General features: G+C 49.3%; 1 protein-coding gene across 1 annotated transcript in view; it reads left to right on the top strand.

Moving 5' to 3' along the window:
- The window catches only part of NCAN (neurocan), a 143,234-nt gene extending 124,497 nt beyond the window's left edge, over window positions 1-18,737 (top strand). The window contains exons 10-14 of the mRNA XM_029613553.1: window positions 10,063-10,221; window positions 11,734-11,816; window positions 14,273-14,417; window positions 14,559-14,741; window positions 15,370-18,737. Coding sequence (XP_029469413.1) covers window positions 10,063-10,221; window positions 11,734-11,816; window positions 14,273-14,417; window positions 14,559-14,741; window positions 15,370-15,518 — 719 coding nt within the window. The 3' untranslated portion in view covers window positions 15,519-18,737. The remainder of the gene's footprint in view (window positions 1-10,062; window positions 10,222-11,733; window positions 11,817-14,272; window positions 14,418-14,558; window positions 14,742-15,369) is intronic.
- The last annotated feature ends 318 nt before the right edge of the window (window positions 18,738-19,055 follow it).

The following is a 19,055-nucleotide window of genomic DNA, read 5'->3' as shown; positions in this document are numbered from 1 at the left end:
AGGTAATCCTGGTAGCACCAGACTGGCCAAGATGTCCATGGTATGTGGACCTAAGGAGGTTAAGAGTAGAGGAGCCAATCAGATTTTGCCCAGCACCAGATCTCCTAAAGCAAGGGCCAGTCAAAATGGAAAATCCATCACAATTCTCTTATGACATGGACATAAGAGAGGTACAGATTCAAGAAAAGGGTATTTTCCACAAAAGTAATCTTGACACTGCTTACAGCAAGAAAAAGTTTGACTTCCTTAGCCTATGTAAGAACCTGGAGACTTTCTGAGTGCTGGTGCTCCCAAAAGGGCATTTCCTTACCCAAGGAAGGTTGATACAACAGCGATACTGCAGTTCTTCCAGGATGGTCTGGGTAAGGGTTTGGCAGTAAAGTTCTCTGAGAGTCCAGCTGGCAGCAATCCCAAGCTACAGAGGCTCCTCCCATCGTGTCGCTCCCGGACATCGTCCGGTTCCTACGAAGAGCAAAACATGTACAGCCACCACACAAACCAGTGGTTCCAGCATGGGACCCGAACTTGGTATTGAAGGTGCAAGCCAAAGCCCCCTAGGAGCCGCTCAGTAGGATCCAGTTAAGGCTTCTTACCTGGATGGCAGCCTTCCTAGTAGCAATATGCTCAGAAAGAAGAATATCGGAGATCCAAGCCCTGTCATGCCCAGGGGCGGATTGGCCTTTCGGGGGATCCTGTCTCTCTAAGCCTCATATCCACCCCTGCTGGTTCCTTGTGACCATGTGACCAGCTAGATCGCTGGGCCGATCTAGCTGGTCACATGGTCTCCCCAGCTCCTGCTTGCATTGTTACTGTGTCCCCTGCGCTGCCTGTAGCGGCGAGGAGCCGCAACCAAAAAAGCTATGAAGATGGTGGGCCGGTCCTGCAATTTTCCAATGTTGCTGCACTCTTGCTCATGTGCTCACTGGAGGGAAAGGGCTACCTCAGGGGTGTTTGCTAGGGATGTGCATTCGTTTCATACGTTTCCTATACAATCATGTAATTTGAAACGTATGAAACGTATGAAACGAATGCACATCTAATTGACATGTAATGGGAAACGTATGAAACAAATTAAATGAATGAAACAAATACACATCCCTAGTGTTTGCAGGCTGCGGGAGCCGGGACATTTTCTGCCAGGGTTGCTTTAAGATTTTGCAGCATGCCTAATTGTGGAACCGCTAGACTCCGATGGGTTCCACAATTAGGCAGGAGCCAGGCAGCGCTGGCAGAAAGTGTCCCCGGCTTCCGCAGCCCACAAACGAGCAACAGAAGAAGAGGCCCCAGGCCCCTGCAAGGCTGTCAGCACCAACCCTCCCACCCGCGGCCAAAAGGTCCAGTAGGGCTGCTGCTATTTCCCCACCTGCCCGCGACTGAATCAAAAACCCAATCTTCCTACCCGCGGCAGAAGAAAGGAACCAGCGGGGATGGATAGGAGGCTTAGAGAGACAGGGCCGGCACACCCCTCCCATAGGATCCTAAGTGCAAAGTCCCTGCGGGGCTGCCGGCACTGTCGCTCCCGCTGCAGTCAAAGAAGAGGCCCACCGGGAGCCAGCACACCCCTCCCTGCAGTTGCTAAATACAAAAGCCCCAGCACATCTCCTGCACCTGCAGCAGAGGAGGTGGCCTGATTGGTGAGAGAGCCAGTGACTGAGTATGTGTGTATGAGGGGGAGAGAGCCTGTGTGTGTGTGTGTGTGTGTGTGTGAGTGAATATGTATGATTGTGTTTGAAAGAATGAACGTGTGTATGCGACAGAAGATAATTTGTTTGCTCTCCTGCTCCCCTACTAATCCACAACAATTTCAGGGTGATTGGAAATCAAAAGGTTCCCAGGTATGGCAGAGGATTTTTTTCATCCCTTACTAGTTTTAATTATTGGATAGTATTTCATGTCTGCTGTTTTGAAATATTTTATTACGTTTGATACATTTTAAAACATTTTAATGGATGTTCTAATTGTCAGCTATTTTGAAATATATATTTTTTATTAGTATGAATGATTTTTTTATTTTTTTTTTCTCATTAATTTTGTTTGAGTGTTTATGAGAAATGGTAGTGTCTCTCTGGTTTTCGGTTGTTGCACTGCATACATTGATTCAGCTTTTGTTTGCACATTTCCGTTTATAGTTTGTGGCCTCTTTATTCTGCATTTGAAGAGGCCTATTTGTATTCTGCATGTGTGACTGAGGTGAGGGATTCTGTGCAGGGAGCTAGAGCAGCCTGGTTTGTTTGGTTTCCCTAATAGGAGGCATATTGGGGTTTTAGGGCCCTGCTGTTAAATTTCCAGTGTTGCCTGTTTACAGGTGGGGCTGTTACTGTTTGAGTCTGGCAGTTAGGATGTTATTCTATGGCAGAAATACTTTTTTGCTGGAATTTGGATTATACAATGTTCCTGGCAGTGGAGGGAATTGTTGTGGCTGTTACTGAGGTGACACCAGCATTTGAATATTTTTATATTTTATCTGTGGTAAGGGGCAGTGTCCTAGTTCAGCAGTTTGTTCTGACTCTGGGACTCAAAAACTCAAGCTGCCGGCGACTGTGGGATACGGCATTGGTTATAACTGCCACCTGTCCTTCCACTGAAAATAGAAAATGAATTCAAACTAGCGGGTTTATTGTTAATCGAAAGTGCTTACTGGATTATTTTATAAATGACTAGCCGTTAAGCCCGTAACAACGGGCTACATTTAAAAAAAAATTTTCGGTCCATTTCCTTTCCCCTCATTCTCCCTCCCACCTCCCCCTTCATTCTCCCTTCCACCTCCCCCCTCATTCTCCCTTCCACCTCCCCCTCATTCTCATTCTACCTTCCTCTCATTCTCCCTTCCACCTCCCCCTTCATTCTCATGTCTCCCTCCCCCTCCCCTTCATTCTTCCCTTCCACCTCCCCTCATTCTCCCTCCCCCTCCCCCTTCATTCTCCCTTCCACCTCCCCCCTCTTCTCCCTTCCACCTCCCGTAATTCTCCCTTCACTCCCCCGCATTCTCATTTCTAAATCATTCCTCATTCTACTACCTTCTCTCATTCTCCCTTCCACCTCCCTCATTCTCATTCTACCTTCCTCTCATTCTCCCTTCCACCTTCCCCTCCCTCTCATTCTCCCTTCCACCTTCCCCTCCCTCTCATTCTCCCTCCCACTCCTTCTCACCTCACTCTCTCCTCCCTCCCCCTCAGTCACTCCCCTCCTCATTCACAACCCCTTCGGATGGCGCGCGCGTGCGCCGCCGCCGCTACAGGTCCTGGTCCTCGCCGCCGCTGCCGCAACGGGTCCTCCCAGCGCCATTTTTGTAAATAGGCAAACCTGGCCGACGTGCTCGCCCACGCATGCGCGGTAGAGCTGCTCTCTACTGCGCATTTGCGGCACGTCAGTCAGGGTTCCCTTATCTAGTAGACAAGCCGTTAAGCCCGTTAAAACGGGCTATATCCCTCTGTCTCTCACCTCCCCCTCATTCTCTCTCCCCTCACTCTTCACCACCCCCTACCTCCCTCCCTCACACTCACCCACTCCTCCCCACCCTCCCTCTCACTCACTCCCCCCTCTCTTCCTCCCTCTCACTCAGTCCCACTCACTCTCACTCAGTCCCAGTCCCACTCCCTCCCTCCCTCTCTGTCCCACTCACTCCCTCCCTCCTCACTCAGTCCCTCTCCCTCCCTCTCTCACTCAGTCCCACTCCCTCCCTCTCACACTCAGTCCCACTCCCTCCCTCCCTCTCACTCAGTCCCACTCCCTCTCTCTCCTCCCCTCTGTCAGTCCCACTCCCTCTCTCTCCTCCCCTCAGTCAGTCCCTCCCTCTCTCAGTCAGTCCCTCCCTCTCTCTCTCCTCCCTCGCTGCCGCCTCTGCCACCCGACGCCCCCGACGACGCCGCCATCCGCCGACGCCGCTGCCACCGGACGCCGCTGCCACTTGACGCCGCCATTTTTTTTTTCTGACGCTGGCTCAGACCGACGTGCTCGCCTGCACATGCGCGGTAGAGCTGGTCTCTACTGCGCATTTGCGGCACGTCGGTCAACCTTCAATTATTAGGTTGATAGTGCAAATCTGAAATACTTAAATTATGTTACAATGTTGGAACTTTCTATATTTTTGTCTTTTGTTCAAACATTGTTTTATACTTAAGTGGTCAAGAAATGTGTTTGTGTGTGTGTGTGTGCACAATTGTATACCCATGGGCCAGTATGGATATTTTCCCCACAATTCGCCCCTGGTCATGCCGTGAACTGTCTCTCTCCTTTTCAAGAGAAAAGGTGACCATTAGACCACTCCGGCCCTTCCTCGGAATTCCACCTCAGCCAGCTGACCTCCATGCCGAGATTTCGGTTGTGAGGATCACAGGAAGGCCTTGCATTCTCTTGTCGGAAGAATCCTCTGGAAGTATCTAAAGTCTTCAAAGAAGTTTAGAAGGTCAGGCAGGCTATTCGTTCTGTACACAGAGGCGGCTTCCAAGTCCTCGATGGCCAGATGGATCAGGGAGGCCATTGCCTCAACACACACACACACACAGGGGTCAATTTTCAAAGGCGCGCCAGATTTTAAAATTCACGCACAAGCGCGCGCGGGGGGGGGGGGGTGGATTTTACAAAGCAACGCACGGCAACACAATCACCTCTCCCAGTTCCCTCCCAGTCCGCTCCAATTAAGGTGCGGACTGGGAGGGAACTTTCCTACACCCAATTCTATCCTTCGTTTCTCTTCCCCTCTCCTCCCTGCCCCCTAAATCTACCCTAACCATCCCTAATTTTTTTTATTTTAATTCTTACTGCTCCCTCTGGAGCAGAAGTAATGGCGCTGTCCCGGCTCGCGCCCCCCCCCCCCCCCCACACATGCCTCTCCTGCCCAGACCATACCCTCCGAACCACCCCCCTTTTCCCTCAGTCGGCAATTCTGCACATACTGGGGTTTACGTGCGTGGCCTGTTGTAAAATGCACGTGGCGCGCACAATGCCCGGCCACGAGCATAAACTCCGAAATTACGCACATAGCCCTTTGAAAATGTATTTGTTTGTGAATGGCAAGGAGGTACCACAAGGCCTGAAGCCTCCTCCTGGGCAGAATACAGATCAGTGCTGCCCATCGATATTTTCAGGGCAGCCACGTGGGCTTCAGCGCGCACACGCTTGCAAAACATTATGGGGCAGATTTTAAAAGCCCTGTGTGCGTAAATCCAGCCGGATTTACGCGCACAGGGGACTTGCACGCTGGCGCGCCTATGTTGCATAGGCCGCCGGGCGCGCGCAAAGCCCCGGGACGCGCATAAGTCCCGGGGTTTTGCTTGGGGGGCGTGTCGGGGGCGGCGTGGCATTCGGCAGGGTTCCGGGGGCGGGGCTGTGGGCATGGTGCCGGCCTGGGGGTGTTCCGCGGGCGTGGCCGAGGCCTCCAAAACAGCCCCCAGGCCGGGGAATGATACGCCGGCAGCCCCGGAGGGAACGGAGGCAGGCTGCTCGGCTCGGTGTGTGCATCCCCTTGCGCGCGCCGATCCTGGATTTTATAACATGCACGCGGCAGCGTAGATTTGTTCGCGCCGGGTTGCGGGAACAAATCTACGCCCGCACATAACTTTAAAAACCTACCCTATAGGCTGCATCTCTGAGAGAAAAATTACAAGATTTGCATGGGGAGTCCTGGAAGCAGGCCTGGTGCTTTCCAGCCAGGATGACTACAGCTTAGGTACATCCCACTGTGAAGACTGGTCTAGCTGGACAAAGAGGAAGGTACAGTTAGATCTTACTCTGCTCATTTTCTTTCCTCAAGACCCGACAGACCAGTCCAAAAACCCACCCTGAGTGATAAAATAAAAAAAAAAATTTTACAAAAGGGGGAGAATATTCCCTTAAGTCAGCCATAAGGAGAGAATCAGGGGTAAAGACACACACCTCGGCAATTTAATCAGTCCCTCAGGGCAAGGGGCAAGGGCCTGCCTATTCCTTCCCCTTTTCTTTTGGCCACGGGGCAGGCCACAATTTAATTTGCAACTTACGTTCAGGCTACCCTTACTTGTGGGAGACAAGAAGAATAAGTTTCCAGGGAAGGAGAGAGGCGAGCAGGTCTGCCTGCCCAGGCGCCGCCGCCCCCCCAACGAGTGCCTGGCACATCCCTTTTATTTTTGATGTTTTAGGCGATATGGGAAGTAGCAAAGGATATAGAGATAAATATAGTAGTTAGCACCAGCTTTGTCAAGAATCTACTGCCTCCTTCCCTGCTGAACCAGCCCATATAGGAGAGGGCCTCAGGGAAGAGGTCTGGAACTCTACTGCCATCTGCTGGTAGGGGGAGGAATTCCACTGTGAAGACTGATCTGCCAGGATTTGAGGGAAGAGAAAATTTAGCAAGGTATGATCTAATTGTACCATACCTGTTCCTACTCTATTTAAAGCCTCCAGGATTATCTTTATCCTCCATTGAATTTCAGAGCACATGGCAGTGGTGGGCTGCTTGTACCAGGAAGCCCAGTTCTGTCCAGACCTCTCTTGTTGGGCACTTTTGAGCTTTCGCTGGTTTGTAGCTCACACTTTTTTGCTCTTCTCAGCAAGTTTTGTGTCCCTAGAATAAATTCAGTGGCTGGTGGCTATTCACGAGCCACACAGAGTCTATGATGCCCGTAGTCCGAAAACAGTTCCCGAACTCAGAGACCCTGCCGCTCTCTGCACTTCTTTCTCCCCCCCTCTGCTGGTTTTACTCTGCCCGTCACGCCAGTCTTCAATAACCTTGCAGAGCTGATAGGTGCTGGGAAGGGGAGAAGAATCAGTTATTTAGGTAACATGGTGCGGATTGGGGGATGTGAGGGTACTACGGAAGGGTCGACTTCTCCAGCTGCCACTGGAGTGGGGAGATGGTGCAAGCAGGCAGCACCGGGAAGAGTGCGACCAGTTACCGGTAGTCTGGCAGAGAGAGGGAGAGAGACGATCCCTGGTTGGGGAAGAAAGACATCAGTCATTCTCTTTCCCTTTCACTCTCCTTCCCCCTTCTCTTTCTCTTCCCTACTGTTCCTTCCCTCTCTCTCCACCTTTGTGCTGAGTTGAGCCTAGATGAAGCTATTATGAAAAACCAGGCACTAGAAATAAGAAAAATGTAGGAGACTGGCTGCATGCTAAAGGTAGCCGCTCCGTAGATCTCTTCTTACCTCTTTGAAAATTTAGCCTTATATTCACGTTTTTTTCCTTCGGTGATGAGGGAAAGGCAAGGCAAGACTGTATTTGGAGGTTTCCGAAACCTCCACTCTGACCGGCCCAATGGACAAACATATCCTCCGGGGCCAGGATCTTCCCTTTCTCTCTGTCGAGGGGATGTGGGACAACCTGCCAAGCAGAGGCCTGTCGGCGGCAGTCTCAGACTTGGAGTCCTCTCTAACTCCAGAGCTGCGCCAGATTCCTCCGCAACCCGGCGCGTCCATTCACCGCCGTCGCAAATGAATGACATTGGAGCGTCTGCTCCAGCGGCGTTGGGATGCGCCCGAATGTCGGAGCTGAGCCATGGTTCACTTGGCTGCTGTGCGCAGGCAGCCGAATCCTTACCTGCTGCTTTTCCCTCTACCACTTCTTTGGAACGGACTGCTTCTAAAGAGGTACTATTTACTCCATAGCTTAAACCTTCAAACATTACTTTGCATTTAATTTGGGAAGCCATAGCGAATCTCTCTGCTCAAGTTGCTCAGTTTGTCTCACAGCAACGAGATCTATCTAATTCTTTTCAAGCTTCACATTCTCAATAATTAGAAATGTCATCTAGAGTTGATTCCTGGGAAATTAAAGGATTCCGTTCTGCAAAAGTCAACAGATGTGGTTTCTTCTGGCCGTTTTATATTTACAAAATAAGATTGAAAATCTCGAAAATGAGGTACGCCACCGGAACATTAGGATTATTAATTTTCCTAAGAAGATGACCTCTCCTGTAGAGATGCTATGCAAATATTTCATGGAAAATTGTATCCGTTACTGAAAGTTTGCTTCCTCCCATATCGAAAGCTTATTATGTTCCAGTGAGTCAGAAAGATCCTCGCGTGAGAGAAGATCCTGTTGCCGTTGAAGCACTAGATTCTTCACATCTCGAAAGATCTGTGGTTGAAGAAATTCTGCCTTCAGCTTTGGTAGTCACTTTTTCTTTAGACTCTGATCGTGACTTTATTTCAAAGTTGTTCTTCCATAAGAGAGATCCCCTTTATAGGGCTTAAAATTCTTACATTTCCAGATGTAGCCAAAGTCACGCGGTCTAAGAGGAAGCGCTGTCTTCTGATGTGTCCAGCAGTTTTGGATTTGGGGGCTATGTTTTGGTTGTTTTTTCCGTGTAAATGTGTTGTTAAATATCAGGGTGTTAAATATGTCTTAAATGTATTTCTTAATGATTAGATGCAGACAGGAACCTGCATCTCTATAGTCAATAGTTTCCATGGTTTTAAGACGCTAAATAATCATTTGAAGATTCTCTCCTTTAGCCTTCGACTGATTTCTTTGTTGAAAATTTTCTTCTCTTTTTTTTTTTTCTGTATTGGATTCCCCAAATTTTGTGGTCTGATAAAGCCTTGAGATCCTTTATTTCCTTAAACGCATTTTCTGCATTGTATACTCTGATCGCTTTGTACTATATTTCTGGTCCAGTTTGTATGACTTGTTAACATTTAAGAATTCATAAATAAAGAATTTTTAAAAATGCAGGAGGCGAGGAGCATCTTTTTACATTTAAAACCTCTCTCTACAGATTCTGGCTGCCTGCAGGGGGCCTCATTTTCTTGGGGTGTCCTACTGGGCTGAGAGTAATCCACTCCTTTCGCTGTTGGTCTGGAGCCATCCCAGGCAGAGTTTGCATTTGTAATCATTTGGGTGCAGGTTGAGGCAGAAATGTTTTTAGCGGTCATCACCTCAGGAGCAGATGTTGTGCACATCTGGAGAGCTGCAGTTCTCCTCTGCTCCTTGCTACCCAGGCTCTGCCTGCTTCCAGGGGAAAAGCTAACAGGCTTTGGAAATATGAGAATGGCTCAAAAGTATTGGGAATATCCACATTTTAAAGATGGATGCCAGGTTTGGAAAAAAAAAACAAAAGACAGCAACCTAGTAAATACATCCCATGGGCTACCATGCAAAAACGTCTTGTCTGTCAGCCAGATGCACATGGTGGTCGGTATTGGGCACAGATAGCCAGCCTTTTGTGATGGTTGCAGAGGTGATCAAGTATCCTACCTGCTAACTTCAACTGGCAGTTGTGAAAAGGTTTGAAAAAAGGTGAAAAATAAAATATAACCCAGGGCACGGGGCAGCTGTGAGCTTGGCAAGGGGGTATTCGGGGTTGGAGCAACCCCGAATACCCCCTTGCCAACACTTTCCCAAGGTGTGACCCCACCCCCCCTCCCCGAGGACTCTTGAAACTAGGGCGGGAATATCTCACTCTCCGGTTTGGACTCATCGGGCTGCCTGCTCACCCGTTTTCCAGCGACGGTTGAGTCCTCCCAGGTATAAGGTCACTCTGAGGGGAAGGCTGGAACGTGACCTAATCCACAGCTTGCGGGAAAACTCCCGTGACTACTCAGGAGCTGCTTCTGTGACCAGAGGGCAGGGAGTCGGAAATATTTGCGTTTGGGCAAAAGCTTTGTAATAAATAAGGGGGAAGGGGGGGGGGGAAGAGAAATATCTGAGCAGCAGAACGTGGCATGGGGGCGACCCGCGCAGGTAAGAGACCCGGCAGCTCCCTTGAATGGGGCCGATCGAGAAGCTGAATTTCAAAGTGGCTCACGCCTGTAAAAAAAAAAAAAAGCGTTTTGCCCCAGTTAAATCGAGCGTCTGAAAACCGCCCTCGTGACCGTTAGCCAGGCTGAGAGGAGGCCTTCCCAAGGGCGTGTTTAGGTCCAGGGGTGGGGGACAGCGTTCAAATCCCGGCTTGTTAGGTGCCCAGCAGAAACCGCAGCCACAGATAAAATGGGGGCAAAAGAGCCGCCACGGCCAGCTTCATAGGGAACGGAGGTGCGCAGTCTCTCTTCCTGATGGTGGACAGTCTGACAGTCGCTCCTCCCCTCCCCCCAGCTGCCCAGGACATGCCTCCCTCACCACTTCTTCTCCCTTCCTCCCTCCCCGCAGACACCGAGGGCTGCGACCACAACTGGCACAAGTTCCAGGGCCACTGCTACCATTACTTCCCCCACCGGCGGTCCTGGGAGGACGCGGAGAGGGACTGCCGCCGGCGCACGGGGCACCTGACCAGCGTCCACACGCCAGAGGAGCAGCGCTTCATCAACGGTAAGAGCCCGCTGCGGTGGGGGGCTCAAGGTTTTTTGTGGGGGGGTTTTGTTTTATTTTGGTGAAGAAATCCCCAGTATAATATATTCAGAAATTGGGAGCGGCAGAATCCAGGGTCGGAACACCGAGGGCCCGCGGCACTTCCTGCAAAGCCCGGGGGCCCTCCCGTGGCTTGGCCAACGTGAATGCGGGCGTCTGTCCGGGCCCTGAGGAAGGCGGGGGCTTGCTGGAGCTCCGCCTTCTTTCCGCTGTGTAACAGTTACCTTCCTATAACAGCGCCCTTCATCCTGACTGGATTGCCCATAATGCTTTGCAATCAACGGTTAGACAAGAACAGAAAAGCCACAGAGAAATATCATACTGATAGTTTTTTGTAGCTACCCCTCTTTTTTTTTTTTTCTCCACCCCTAATGAACAGAAAATAGTCCCCACCCACCACAGAAGGCACTGTGGGGTCACTTTAAGGGACTCCAAATCACATCTGTTCCTATCAGATTACATATGGCTCTTTAAATAATGTAATCCCCACCCCCCCTCAGGGTTTTGGGGTGTAATTATCAATAGGTTTGAGGATAATAAACACGGGATGTGCCTTCCCCCTGCAGAGCCACACAGCCCCATGCTCTCTCTCTCCACTAGTAGAAGGGGGGGGAGGGGAGGGGAGTCCCAGCCCCTGAGGGGGGTCACAGGCTCCTCCTGCTCTCTAAGCTTCAGCCAGGGCTTTTGTAGTTGTATTTTCTGCCATGTGGAAGCCATGGAGTACAGGATATGCACATTTTTATTTTCAAGTCACAGTGAAAGAAAGAACCTAGAGGTCCATATTCAGTCACATTTCGGATAGCAAAGTTAGCCGGATAAACTCTGGAGGTGCATTCAGTAGTGCAGTCCAGTTTATCCGGCTAACTCTAGAACAGCTCTTTGTCCTGACCAGATGTGGCCTGATAAGTTATCCGCTTAATTCTGAATACCAGCGTTGGCCAGACAACTTATCCAGCTAACGTAACTCCTCCACGGAACACCCCCGGAATACCCCTAAATTATCTGCTACATTTTAGCCGGTTAAAAGATATCCGTCGTACATTTGGTCATATAAGTGCCCAAATATTCACTTTAACCGGATAACCAGTGAGTTAACCAGCTAAATGATTCCGAATATGGACCTCCCAGTTTCTAAAGAAAAAACCCCCAACCCAATTTTTGGCAGCCACTTCCTCCTTTTTAGGGGGCCTTTTTGGGATTTGAAGTCACGTGGAGCCCTGCAGCCTCGTTCCAGCGTCCTCCTGCCTGTGTCGGTCTCCGACAGCATCCGGGGACGGGAGTCCAGCCAATGGTGGTCCGACTCCCGTCTTGGTGGAGCCCGGCCCGGGTCATCCTGTGGGCTGGAGCTGGGTGGACCAGGGCTGGCTCAGGACCAGGTGATGATACGGTGTCAGGGTTGCGAACACTGACATCACGAGCAGTGCAGTGGGGTTGAAACCTGTCTTCCCTTACCTCTGTGAATTTCCTCGGCAGGCTTTGGCCACGAAAACACCTGGATAGGACTCAACGACAGGATCGTGGAGCAGGATTTCCAGTGGACGGACAATTCTGGCTTGGTAAGGGTGGGGGGGAAAGGAGGAGAGAGGCGCAGCTGGCCCCGGGTTTCGCCTCCCCCCCGGGACTCAATACGTTGGTGGCGTGGCAGAGTCCCAAGCAGAAGGCTCTGGGCACCCCGGCTGGAGCAGGGCTTCCCAAACCTGTCCTGCTAACCCCACAGCCAGTCAGGTCGTCAGGAAGTCCACAATGAATATGCATGAGATCAATTTCCATGGGATATAGGCAGATTGATCCCATGTATATTCATTATGGATATCTTGACAGCCTAGGGGATCGCTAGGGTGGGTTTGGAAAGCCCTGAGAGGGGGGTGGGCTCAGCAGGTAGACTCCCCTGTTTTGGGACCGGGGGCTGTAGGTTCCCAGCTGGAAAGTAGCTCCCAGTCACGGCGGAGAGCGTCAGTGGGTGTGGCGCTTTGCTAGGACTGCCAAATTTCATTTCAGATCATCTGCCCGGGAGGGGAGGAAGAGCAGCAAGCTTTGCTCACCTGCCCACTGAAGAATCCTTGGCTAAGCTTAGTACAGATGACACATACGAGGTCTGCACCATCTGTTCTCCTCCCTAATTACAATTAAAAGAGAGAGAGAGCCCAGGCTGCCCGATGCCACCATTAACAGCTAGGTGAATTTATTCCACTAATATGTTTCATGCTGGCGGAGCACAGGGAGCTTAGTAAATGCCTCTCCACCACAGACAGGGCCTTGCCTGGTGTCTCTTACATTGTCATCGGGTTTGGTATTTGACTTTTTGGGTGGCTTTATGGAGCTGTTGTCCTCTTTTCTGCCTGCAGATCTGACCGGACGTTCCCCCGTGTGATGTAGCGTTTAAAACAGCCCCGGGCTGCATGTTTCACCTTAGCCAGAGCTGGAAGCAGCTTAGTGCTGTTCCCCCTGGTTGGCCAGGCCTGGATTTAGGTAGTGGCAATACAGGCACCAAATATCCCCCATTACCCTCTCCCCCGCTCTCCAGTCCGGCCCTGTGGTTCACAAGTGCTCTGTGGATTTGGTTTCCCTGTTTTTGAATTTGTATTGCTGTTTTTCAGGTTGTGCTTGAGCTTGCACGAGTGTTTGTGGTTCTCCTGGGGGGTTCTGCTGTCTGTGTACCGGGGAGAATTTACCGACAGGCTCACACCCGGGCAGTAAAGAGCGGGCCACCCAGTCCCCCAGGCTGGGATGACCACCATGAATAATCAGGAGATCTCTTTTCACATGCAAAATTGTCTCATGGATATTCATGACGCATGTTGCTGAAAATCAGTTGGCAGCGGGGGTTGGAGTGGGATGGGAGCAGTTTGCTTTGTCCCTTTCCAAGGGAGCAGGGGAATCTTGGGTCTCCCGGGAAGCAAACCATCACCGCTTCAGCTGATCTGCCGTGGGTGCCTCTCTCCTCACACTGCCCACCCACCCGTTTTAGCCCCACATGGGAGGGGGGGGACAGATACAACTCTTGGAGGTCCCATCCGATGACCCCACCCCACCATTTCATTTGTTATAATATCAACCAGTGCTCCAGGTCACTGGGATCCAGCTCTGTGTGTTTTTTAAGGCTCCCGTTTCAGGACATCAGAGGGTATGGTAAGCTGGCCCTCAAGATTGCCAAACAGAATTGGATATCCTCAATGAATATTCAACAAATATATTTGCATATGTTTGATGTGTGCCATTCCCGCCGCCTACTGAGCCTGGGTGGTAACTCCTAATATGGAAGCTCACTCGTCGTATTCCTCTCCAGATCATTTATAAATACATCGTAAACCTCCCCTCCCCCTTCCCATCCTAGTCTCATGACACAGTGCAACCGTCACCATGCTATTAAACCTCATTGTATGCTCGCATAACACAATTATGACTGTTGCCTATGTTCCTACTGATACAATGCAGTGCAATAATTCCTCGAGCTGCCTACTGTTACAGTGTAATAATATAAGTTTTCGAGTTTCTCACTATTACAATGTAATAATAAGACTGTTACCATGTTATATAAGTTTTTGAGTTTTATGGTTACAATGTAATATTAATAAGACACCATAAACTTATACCCCAATGAATGTTGGTATAAAAAAGCAAATAAATAAATATTGAAAAGCACCGGTCCAAGTACAGATCCCTGAGGCACTCCACTGTCCACTCCCTTCCACTGAGAAAATTGACCATTTAATCCTACTCTCTGCTTCCTGTCTTTTAACCAGTTTGTAATCCACGAAAGGACATCGCCTCCTATCCCATGACTTTTTAGTTTTCTTAGAAGCCTCTCATGAGGAACTTTGTCAAATGCCTTCTGAAAATCCAAATACACTACATCTACCAGTTCACCTTTATCCACATGGTTATTAACTCCTTTGAAAAAAGGAAGCAGATTTGATTTGCGAGGCATCCTGGCCCTGCCCCATAGCGCTGCTAAGCCCTGCTGACAGCCCCCCCACCAATCTCGTTTCTCTCTTTCCTCTCTGCCCCGAAGCAATATGAGAACTGGCGGGAACGGCAGCCGGATAACTTCTTCGCTGGCGGGGAGGACTGCGTAGTGATGGTCGCCCACGAGGACGGGCGGTGGAATGACGTGCCCTGCAACTACAACCTGCCGTACGTCTGTAAAAAAGGAACAGGTAAGGAAGCCGCCATGGAAAACACTCCCCCCCCCCCCCCCCCCCCATTCTATCCTGATCGTACACTGGCAAGTGAGAGACCCTTCCCGGTAGAGCCGTAGCCATGTTCTGACTTCTGTCCCTTCTTGTTCCTTGCCGTAGTGCTGTGTGGGTCTCCCCCCGCCGTTGGGAATGCCGTTACTGTGGGCAAGAAGAAAGAAAAGTACAGCATCCACTCCCTGGTCCGATACCAGTGCCGGGAAGGGTTCACCCAGAGGCACATCCCGACCATCAGGTGCCACAGTAACGGGAAGTGGGACCGACCCAAAATCGTCTGTACCAAACGTGAGCTCCTCCCACACACACTCACACCTCCCCCGGAGGGTGGCTGGAAGGGACGATTCCACGATTAGTTCTAATTTTTAGTAAAAATCAGTAGAAGCTGCAGCGGCGCAGGGTTTAGATGGCATGAGGTGATCCGGTCCAGACATCGGACTACTGGGAGAGCGCCGGAGGCCGTGCTCACATTCCCTCACGTCATAGTCTGTGCTCAACGCTGACCCCTGCTGGTTGTTCCAAGAGTGCCACGGGAGCCCATGCATTATATTCTGGATTTAGGACAGAGATGGGTGCTCTCGTAGGTTAGCAGAGGGAGGTGGGGAAAGTAGAGAGAGAAAAACCTCTGCTGCTGTCTTCTGTTTTCCTGCAAAGCAAATTAGTTCCTAAAAAGAAATGTTAAAAAAAGGTATTCCTAGCTATTACTGAAGTTTTTTTTGTATTCATGCCAGGGCCTTTAACCTTGACGGCCACATTGAGGGTTCTCTGAATGATGCCGTTGACTCCCCTAGGAAAAAAAGGGAGGGAAGGAGGGAGATAAGTTTGCCTGTCCGTGGCATTCATTGTGATAATGACAAAGGGCTCCCTGAGAGGTGGCAGCAGGCTGAGCCGAGCTCTGACTTTTCTGTCTCTGCAGCCCGGAGGTTCCACAGGACACGGCGGCACCACCACAAACATCACCACAAGCACCACGGAAGCCACCGGCATCACAGATCCCACCGGGAGAGGAGAAAACATCGGAAGCACGCTGAGCTGGACTGGGAGGCTGAATCCAACTATTTCTAGAGCCCAGTGAGACAGGGCCATTAGCACCGGAGCTCCCAGAGTCCTCAATGCTGGATGGGAGCCAGGAAAAAGCGATTGGAAGGCAGGCAGGCAGTGTATGAGCTTCGTGGACAGGTCCCCTTACTCTAAGCCTTTATTCTGGTCTCTTACAGACAGACGATATTGAAACTGCTTGTTGATGGACACTACATTATATATATATATATATGAATATGTATATATACACAGTGAAACCTCAGTATAACACCTCTGGTGTGCAGCATCACTATGCATATAACATGGAGCACTGTTACTTGATTGCTGGTCCCTCTTCTGTAAATAATAATCTTCTGTCTTTTCAGGTGTTAGTTCATAACCTTTTCCTATCGTTTGCAGATGTGTTCTGCCTTTTTGAGGTTTCCCTTCAGCCATGTTAACCTAATTTGCAAAATTTCTAGGGCCTCTGTCTGATCCAGGTCGCAAATCTCTTTCTGCTTACTGTGTCTGCTCAGTGAATGATAATGGACAGAAATGAACAAGTTCTGGAGGCTCCATCCAGTGCCCTCCTGCTCCCAACCAGCGTCCTCCTGCTCCTCTCTCTTCCTCCCCCGCAATCTGCATCCTCCTGCGCCACTCCTACTGCGCACCCCCTCCCCCCCAACCAGGGTCCTCCTCTCCAGCTGCGTCCAACCAAGGTCCTTCTCCTCCTTTCCTGCTGCCTCCCACCAGCATCCTCCTCCTCCTCCTCTCCTAGTGCCCCCATCCTGGGACCACTTGTTCCTCTCCTACTGCTCCCCACAAGCATCCTCCTCCTCCTCTCTTGCTGCCCCCCCCCCCTGCTTCTTTCTATCTTTTCTGTTCTTCGTAAAATGTAAAACTAAAGTATATTTCAACAATCCCGGGGGAGTCCCTCACGTATTTGTCCTGCTTCTCTCTTTGTTATTTCACAGTCTTGGAGTTGAAAGGTCTGCATTTAGCCGTTAAGTGCTCCGCATGTTGCTTTTTTTGTTAGCAGCGTCATGAAAAGGCTCCCACCACTTGCAATTCAGCACTACATTTCTGAATGCCTGAATGGATTATAAAGCCACTTGTGGTGACCCCCAAGGACCTGGTGTATCCTAATGAGGTTTTGCTGTGTGTATATATGTATATCTATTTATACTGAAGTTGTGTATGTAGGTGACAAGACAGCTCAAGTTTGTCCCTAACCTGTTCTTCTAATGCTGTTCATGTTCTGTATGCGTCAACTCTCTAATTTTTCATCTGGAAAGGAGCTGCACAAAAGTGAAGTTTATTTAACAGAAGCTGATTCAGTGGCATTGACAAAGGAGACATCAGCTCACCCTCTCCTTTCGTCTTCCCCCATCCGTTCTCTGCCACACCTCTTCCATCTGGTGCTCTGGTGTATGCTTAGGGATCTTCAGAAATGGTCATCTTGAACCAAATTCCCTTCAAATGTATGGGGCTTGGTTTGTGACTTTTTGTTGGTTTGTTTAGAGCCTCTCATTTCAGAGTGAATAGCACATAACATGAGAATGCAATTTTGCAGTAGAAGTGGATCATTATAGCCTAATCTTCACAGGGGTAGCAGTGTTAGTCTGGTGTGACAAAAAAATGGCAGAGGCAGGTTGCACCTTTATAGACTAACCAATTTATTGAGGCATGAGCTTTTGAGGACAAGAGTCCACTTCATCTTTATAGCCTAATGTTACTGTCCATTTAATTTAAAAGAAACTTTTTGCTATGGAAAAATGTGTGATTGATGGAACAATGGTGCCATCCTGTGGCCACTCTGTCTATTGCAGGTCCATATTTCTTATAGATTTGGGGTTTTGACTTAAAGGGCCAGTGAGTCAGTCTTGTCCATGCCTCGTTTTCCTTGGTCAGTTTACTTTGCTTGCTTACAAGCATCTGTACCTGAGGCTTCACATAAATGGTGATTAAAAAGGAATGATCCTTTCGAGATATCAAGGAACTGGCATCAAAGGGTCTTAATTTCACTGTGCTTATAGAAAAAGATATGGGGCCCTGTTCCCCTCCCCCCCCCAGAAAAAAATATCGCAATGCATATTTTGAAGATATTTTAAAATATCTTTTATGAACCTGAATGGGAAAGGTATGAAATGTGTATCAGTAAAATGTTAACAAGATGTCTTAGCTGTAGACTGATGTAGATTTGCAAATGTTTTACTAGGCTGGTTTGTTTTATGGTTTTTGGGTGTTTTGTTTTTTTGTGGGGGAAGGGGTTTGTTTGGATTCTTGAATTGTTCCTGAGATTTTCCTCTCAGTTCCCTTTTCTTAAAGCAGCAGCCAGGTCTACTCCAGGCAAAAAAAAAAAAATTGAGGTCAACCATGTGATTAACAGGTCTTACATAATGCTGTGGGATCAGTACCTTAAGGTCTGCCTCACGCAGGTAACAAAGGTCCGAATCTCTGCTTAAATCACACAGAATGTTTTGGCAAGGAAGAGCAGAGCGGGTCACCTCTCTGAAGGCCATTTTATCAATTGACACAAACAGAGAAAAACCCCTCTAGCACATCTGGCCCTTGGCAGATTCCTATGCTGTGTTGCTGTGAATTGATTCCTGTTCTTGGTCAGGGGATTTTCTGTAGCCTGAGTGAAAGGGGCCTCCTTCCCAAAGAGCTTACAGTCTCTGACCTGGGCTCTGTAAAATTCCTGAGCTTAGGTAAATGGAAGAATCACTGGAGGGGGCTTAGCCTGTGGCATTTTTATATATTTTTTTTCCCTCTCTCATGCTGCGCTCTGCTTGGCTTGTAGGAGATACACAGCTCCTGTCCCCTGGAGATTTTCTCCTGTGAGTAATTGTTTGCACTGCTCCCGTTTTCACAGAAGAGAAGCCGTTGCAATTACAGCTGCAGCAGAGAAAAGTGGCCTATGGAGTCAGTAATGTTATTTGAGAGTTATTAAAGGGTTATTTCTTATCTTCTGCTAGCTATTATGGCCACTTTTGATCTTGCATTTCAACTGGGAAAAAAAAAAATCAACTGTTTCAATTTTGAGTTAAGGCAGTAACTTGCCAGGCAGGGAGGGGCTGCTGCAGAGTGTGACCGTCCATTTTCTCTTTGTGTGTGTGTGTGTATCCGTATGTCTGATCATACATCTCGCCCCAGTTCTCTTGCTGGTTTTGGCGTTTTACAGTGTTCTGTTATACTACTGTAGTGTTAAAACATGGGCCATTTCTCTACTGCTGGACATTTTAATAAATTTTTTTAACATGTGCTTTTTGTTTTTATTTATCTGTTTAACTATCACAGAGGATGTTCTAGTCCAGAACTTGGAAAATTCATGCTCCTAAAGTTGACAGGCTCTGTATTCCTGTGCCCTCTAGCCCTAAAGGTGACACGCTTTGTATCCCTGTGCTCGTCCCCTGAGCCCTCCAGTCCTAGAAGTGACAGGCTCTGTATCCCTCTGTTCATCCCCTGAACTTTCCAGTCCTAAAGGAGACAGGATCTATATCCCTGAGACCATCCCCTGAACCCTACAGCCCTAGAAGTGACAGACTCTGTATCCCTGTGTTCATCCCCTGAGCCCTAGAA

Source organism: Rhinatrema bivittatum, chromosome 8, assembly GCF_901001135.1.
Source record: "Rhinatrema bivittatum chromosome 8, aRhiBiv1.1, whole genome shotgun sequence".
In the NCBI taxonomy this organism is placed as follows: Eukaryota; Metazoa; Chordata; class Amphibia; order Gymnophiona; family Rhinatrematidae; genus Rhinatrema; species Rhinatrema bivittatum.
The sequence above is the reverse complement of the archived record's forward strand: the minus strand, read 5'-3'. Positions and strand labels throughout refer to the sequence as shown.